At 34.3% G+C, this 6,958-nt stretch overlaps 1 protein-coding gene across 6 annotated transcripts; it reads right to left on the bottom strand.

The window, feature by feature from the left end:
* On the bottom strand, positions 1,878–6,481 carry LOC109343169 (bifunctional nuclease 2-like). 6 transcript variants are annotated; one of them, XM_019581344.1, is made up of 12 exons: positions 6,311–6,481; positions 5,475–5,788; positions 4,869–5,039; positions 4,697–4,746; positions 4,475–4,531; positions 4,324–4,389; positions 4,145–4,219; positions 3,826–3,944; positions 3,632–3,729; positions 2,739–2,818; positions 2,452–2,456; positions 2,128–2,372 (listed from the first exon to the last, which is right to left on the bottom strand). In XM_019581344.1, the coding sequence occupies exons 2-10, from the start codon at positions 5,770–5,772 to the stop codon at positions 2,772–2,774; spliced, it is 981 nt and encodes a 326-aa protein (XP_019436889.1). In that variant the 5' UTR covers positions 5,773–5,788; positions 6,311–6,481; the 3' UTR covers positions 2,128–2,372; positions 2,452–2,456; positions 2,739–2,771. The 6 variants fall into 6 exon arrangements, with proteins under 6 accessions (XP_019436890.1, XP_019436892.1, XP_019436889.1 ...); XM_019581345.1 differs by lacking the exons at positions 2,128–2,372; positions 2,452–2,456 and adding an exon at positions 1,878–1,920 and having other exon boundaries at positions 2,765–2,818; XM_019581347.1 differs by lacking the exons at positions 2,128–2,372; positions 2,452–2,456 and adding an exon at positions 1,878–1,920 and having other exon boundaries at positions 2,765–2,818; positions 3,632–3,723; positions 6,311–6,479.

Genomic DNA, 6,958 nt, shown 5'->3' with positions numbered 1-6,958 from the left:
GTATTCGGATACTGAGAGATCGCACTCAAGGTATCCTAAGGTTATCACAAGAAAGCTATGTAGATAAAGTCCTAGACAGATTTGGCATGAAAGACAGTAAACTAGGGGATACCCCTATAGCTAGGGGAAACAAGTTTAGTCTCGAACAATGCCCCAACAATGACATTGAAAGATACGAGATGCAAAATATTCCTTATGAATCTGCAGTAGGAAGTCTAATGTATGCTCAAGTGCATAATGACCATTTATCCCCGAGGTCATGGGTTCGAGTCGCGGGAGGCTCCCCTTTGTGGGGAATAAAATACTACAGGGAGTATTTAAGCTAGTGGGTGGCACGCGTAGCGTAGTTATGGGTCGGGGAGGTCGCATGACATTACTGCGGTATTACCGGTGACATGCTCATTGTCGTCATGGGTCGGGGAGGTCGCATGACATTACTGGGGTGTTATGAGGATTTATTGTGACAACAAGTCCGCGGTTCTTTACTCCAACAACAATAGGAGTTCTACAAAGTCAAAATTCATTGACATAAAGTTTCTTGTTGTTAAAGAAAGTGTTCAAAATGGACAAGTTTCCATAGAACATATAAGGACAAATTTTATGCTAGTGAAAGACCATTGAGGATTTATTGTGACAACAAGTCCGCGGTTCTTTACTCCAACAATAATAGGAGTTCTACAAAGTCAAAATTCATTGGCATATGGTTGCGGAATTTTGTCATTGGCTTACGTGTGGTCAATGGTATTGAAAGACCATTGAGAATTTATTGTGACAACAAGTCCACGGTTCTTTACTCCAACAACAATAGGAGTTCTACAAAGTCAAAATTCATTGACATAAAGTTTCTTGTTGTTAAAGAAAGTGTTCAAGACAAGTTTCCATGGAACATATATGGACAAATTTTATGCTAGCTGATCCACTGACTAAGCGTTTGATACCTAAAGTCTTTCAGGAACATGTTGCTCATATGGGTGTTGTTCCTTAGGGTACCTTAGTTCAGTTGGAATCTATACATTTTATGTTTTGCTTTGGATATTATATACAGTTTTTATGCATAATAAAGATGATGATTTGTTATTTCATTTTTTGAAATTGTACATTGTAACAATTGTGTTGCAATTAAAGACTTTGGATTGATCTCACTAAAGAATAAAGAAGGACCAGTTGGAAATAGACATGTTTGAGATCACATTGCATGAAATTTCCATGTCACTCATCCATATTTGATCTATGTCATTGAGTATATTAATATGGTGATCATCGTGGTCGAGTCACACTTAAATGTGATGAAAGTCGCGGTGGTTCCATAGTTAATATATAAGATGGACCAGATTGTATTAAAGAGAAGTCTAAACATAAATAGCATACGGATGCGCGCCTAAAGAACCTGTGATATAATTGTATCATGAAGAAATGAAGCTCAAGTGGGAGATTGTTAGAAATTATAAATTTCTAATTAAGGTGAACATCATATATTTGATACAATGATATTAGCTATTTATTTTCGGGCTTAAGTGATCTAATTAGTGACACCCCTTAGATTTTTAAAAGGTTATAACGGATATGAGCTTAATGGGTGGATACCCATCAGGTTAACCCACAGGGGATAATGAGAAACCTATAATTCTCCTCTCCCCATCAGAGTGAAAACACAAGTCCTAAGAGGAATCAGAGATTTGGTTGAGGAAGACCATCATAGCACAAAACCTCTTTCAGAAACGTGGATCAAAGGAGCACATCCAGGAACATGGATTCAGGTATGACACTACCCCCTTTAATTCATATATGTGCGTGAGAATCATGAAATTCAAGATCCTAGGATTGGTATTTCACCAATCATTATGATTGGTATTTCACCAATCAAAAGAATTTCCAACATGAACATCTTATTTATTCTGATTCCAGCATCACTCAACAAACTAGGAACTAAGAAATTGAATTGCAGCATTTTATGAACAACCATAATAAAAAATAAGGAAAGAATATCAAATTTGGTCCTTAATATGTACCATTTTGACCCCGAAAAAATAGAAAAGGGACATAAAAATGATAAAATATAACACAACCATGGGCTACAATACAGAATCCTGTGGATAAAACCACATTTACATATTAACATCTGGAAAGGATTGAAATTTGAGACTAGTATTAAAAAAAGGAAGAGTGAAGTTCTACATGATGAGCATTAGCATTAATGTTTAGAATTATACACAAATATTCAAAGATAATTTCAGGATATATATAAGCCAAGGAAGGGATAGATTCATATTTCTGCTATCATATCCCAGTGCCATTCTAATACCTGAATGTATGTACAAATTAAACCGTTTAGGATCTGCAACAAAATAAAAGTTGTCAATATGATTTAAGATGTATCACCCCATGAATTTACTATGTTATCCTTCAAGCTTAAATACCTATAGAGGAATAAAATACTATAGCGGTATATGAACTTAATAATCTGTTTGCGAGTTGAATTTTGGAGGGAATGGAATGGAAAGGGAAGACTCAATTTTACAAGTGTATTTCATGGCTCCTGAACCTTTCATTTTCTTTCTTTCTCCTTCGAAATTCAACCAGCAAACAAACCCTAAAGGTGGCATATTCAATAAATTCATGAGTCTAGAGAGATCAAGAATCAACACTGGGTTGTTACATAAGGCTGTCCAGAGCGCAAAAAGGAAGTTGAAGACAGTTCTGGGCCGGAAGAAAATGATGGACATTCAAATGTTGTCAATTTTGTCATATTGAATAAGCTTCATACCTGTTATTCACATTTTTCCAGCCCGAAGTTGATTAAGTTTGTCTCTCCATAAAGCTGAAGTTGCATCATAAAACATGAGGTGTGAAATTATTAACATCAGAGGAGTAAAATGTATTGTAGTCCATAAGAAATGTAATGTTGCAAGAACTTACATCATAATTCAATGCATAAGGGTATGGCAAAAAAAGTTCACTTATCCATAAAATGATTTCTCAGAACATGTTAAGGAAGATGTTGGTTATGTAGCAAGCAAGAGTATATAGTATATAGAGAAAATGTGTTATGTAGAAGGCTTAATTTTATTCATAAACAAGGCACATAATTTATACAGCTTGAAAAAGAAAACTAATACAGAAAGAATAAATTCATACATGAATGAATAGCATGATAGCATAATGACAATCATATTGACTCTTTATTGCCTAATGAATAGAAACATAACATATTACTTTTTATTGCATAATGAATAAAAACATGACAATTTTTGAGTCATACTAATCAACATAAACATGAATATATGAAATTAAGAATAAATTAAATCTGTAGATCCCGATGCGAATGTATTGAAGTTACCTCATCTATCACAGATTTCAAACCTAATGCTTTCGGAACAAGGTATACGTACGTCTTTTTATTAGAAGTGATGATACCAAATGTTTGCAGATTATATAAACATGACGAAAGAGGAAAATTAACAAGTGAATACTAATCTGCCTAATAACAGTAACAATATCAAACTAATTCTGTAGTCTGGAGATAAAAATGACTTGTGATTGGCAACCACTATCATCAATCATATATCATAGTGAAGGCATATTTTTCATACATTAAAATTAAATGAAGGAGACACTAAGAAAAAATAATTACCAGCATCTTGATAGCGCTCTTCAACAACAGCTTTCAGCATGTTGTGCAAAAGATTGAACTCGACGGTTTCAGTACTGGGCTGATCAGTTGGCCTGCAACTATGTCAATTTTAGATTCGGAGATTTTCTTGTTTCAAATAAAGGAATGCTGAGACCAGAAATTAGACAAACTAAAGCGAAGCCATATTGCCTTACCGATCCATTTCGGTAAATAATCGTCCATCCAAACTAGGGAGCTGCGTTAACAGTTTTCCTGATTCAACTACTTTCATTCCATCACTGAATGCCAAATACTTGTAGACTTGTATTGGAACCTACAACATTGGTAGCATAGTTGAATTTCAGATTAACAAATATATCTTTAACTAATATAACTTTAAGATTTGGTATTTGGCCAAAATATTCCAACAGTGCAGCCAAGGATATGAAAACCCAAAAAATAACAATCACCCTGCGAAGCAATAGAACAACGCAGGCGATAATGTATTCATATGCATAACGTCACAAAGATTACCTTGCATCTTACTGCAATATTGATAGCATCCGATGGACGAAGGTCAAAGCTCACACAGTCTGCCTCATTTCCGACCTATACCAAATAATTATATGTCATACAAATTTGGGACAAATGATGTGTGGTATTGTGCCATTCCTTTTTTAAGGGGAGGGGGGAGCAGAGTACAGAGTAAATGCCTTGGTAAGATACAATTGTGCAAAATACGCTTCGTGAACTCTTGTAGAAACTCGGACAAGTCTAACCTGCAGAGGCAGGATACATCATATTATGATTAATAATAACACAGTGCAATTGGGATTGGGAGCATAAATATAAAAAGAATCATACTTCATAACCCATCTTGTCAACCATATTCTGCACTACTTGATATAAAGTAGGTCTAGCCTGATACAACAATCAAATAATTAGCGTGTGGCTATATTGCACGAACGAAGAATCTTTGTAGGTCCAATATTAGACTAACAATACATCTTGGAAGAAGAATTAAAAGAACTATTCAGATACATGTGAGAGTAATATACTGGAATTCAACCAACAAAGAAGACATACAATTCGAACATTGCGTACTGCTGCCATTAGCAAGATGCTTGGCATCTCTGCTGCAAATAAAGACATTCCAGAAATTTATCAAGGTAAGGATATGTAATTATCAACATCAATTCTAAAATCCGAGCCTGACATTTTTATGGTAAACTATGTATGAAGAGTAAGAGAGACATACGAACAATAATGGGGAGAAGTAAACCAGTCCCATCTTCCATCTTCAATACAATGGCAGGATGTGGTGCATAATCTGGAAGATGCCCTGCCTGAGCATTGTTATGGATGCATCTTAAGTGTCTTCCATCCCTCATTTTGATTATGAAACCATCAGCTCCGCTTTTCACCTCAACTATTAAACAAAATCACAGAACAAGTCTATTTCATAAGAGCGAAATGGGGAGGAGACACTGTTTGCCAAGGCTTCTTGCACAAAGCAATATACAAATTCAATTAGCCCAAGTCAACCACTTGATTAACACATATATATGTATCACAAACACGAAATATCGAAGATGAACTACGTGTGAGTATGCTATCTAGAAGCTATAAACAATGCACTAAATAGAAATATCAGCATAGAATAATGCTTGCGGCAGAATTATTTTGCCACAACCCTTTATTCCATCCAAAAAAGCCACCCTCATGTTTTGTCAAAATTCTAGCTTTTTTTCTCTAATTGTGCAGCATTACTCTCTTAGCATATTGATCATACCAACTTAGAAGCATTTAAACAATTCAATGAGCAATTTTTTTCTCTAATCAAACTTGTAATAGCAAAACATACCAGCTTCAATCACACTAGAGTTAACATAATCTTCATCATTTTCATTAAATTTCCCTGCCGTACTTCCGCTTCCATTTGAGGATGAATTGAAAATGCATTGCACAGTCTTGCACTTTCGCGTGTTTACATGGCAAGAAAGTACACCTGGCTTAGCCTTGCTGCCATTGAGTTCCTTGATTCCCCAAAACTCACTTCTAATAAATCTAACATTCATTGTTCCAATCATAGGAAGGCTGCATTTACCTGCTAGTCTAGCAGGGACAGAAGAACACATAGCTGGTCTTTGCAGAGAACCCATCCTGTATTCTCAAAACCTATACCAAAACAAAATAACCATTGCATTCATTAAACCGACTAATCCGAGTTGAGTCGACAAAACTCGTCAAAGGATCAAATCTCTCCCTACACCTATTTTCTCCATTCATATGAATCAACCGAGATAAAGTGAGGTTGACGCAACAGTAAGGCTGTTGCACCATGAGTCACGGGTTCAAATCATTGTAAAAGTTCTCTTTGCTTGTGGAGCAAGACTACATATATCTACTGTATTCAGACCTTGAAACCTCATGCATTAGACTACCATTTTATAGGACTCGAAATTGAGACTTTGCTTAAGGTAACCAAGCTCCTAACCACTTGGACCAACTAACTGTTGGTTGATAATACATGATTAAGTGATGCTATAAAATTAATATAATTTTCTCATCATAATCTAAGAATCTAAGCCATTATTAGTATCTAAAAATAATCAAAAATAAAGTCTAACAATTAGATTAGATAATCTAGTTAGATTAGTATAATCCAAAATTAGATTAATTTAAATATCAAAATCACACCTTGAAGAGATGCAGCTCTGAGCTGTTGACAAAAAGGTCAACACAATCACCGAAACAAGTTGAAAACTGTGATTGATCTTAAATTTAATTCAAACGTACACAAAATCAATTGACAGAATTTAAATTACCATTATTGGTAAAAATAATAATTAGAGTTAAAAGAAAAAGGTAATGAAGAGAATGATGGGAAGAGAAAAGATAAAGATATAAATGGGAATGAGAGATGAGAAAGAATATAAGAGATTGATTGAGAAATGTGTCTAAGCAATGTAATTAAACTTACAAGAGTTATAGTTTATACTTTATACTAAGCGTGCGTATGACTCATGATGGAAGGTGAAATCACTTTTATGCCCTCAATTATGTTTATCAATTCTCGTACGCAATGTTTTAACATTAAAAGAGATGGTTGAATTTCACATCATGATTTAATTGTTTTCCTACTGATTAATCAATTATTGTTATTTGGTACTTGTCTAATTTCATCCATGGTTTTCATGTCCAATTTAAAAACATATATAATCATATTGATCCAGCTACGAATATGATGACCTAATTGTCATTTGTAAATAATATCAATACCATAACAATAAGGATTTAATATATATATATATATATATATATATTAATAATATAAGTGTTTTTTAT

This window comes from Lupinus angustifolius, chromosome LG03 (assembly GCF_001865875.1).
Source record: "Lupinus angustifolius cultivar Tanjil chromosome LG03, LupAngTanjil_v1.0, whole genome shotgun sequence".
NCBI classification, from domain to species: domain Eukaryota; kingdom Viridiplantae; phylum Streptophyta; class Magnoliopsida; order Fabales; family Fabaceae; genus Lupinus; species Lupinus angustifolius.
The sequence above is the reverse complement of the archived record's forward strand: the minus strand, read 5'-3'. Positions and strand labels throughout refer to the sequence as shown.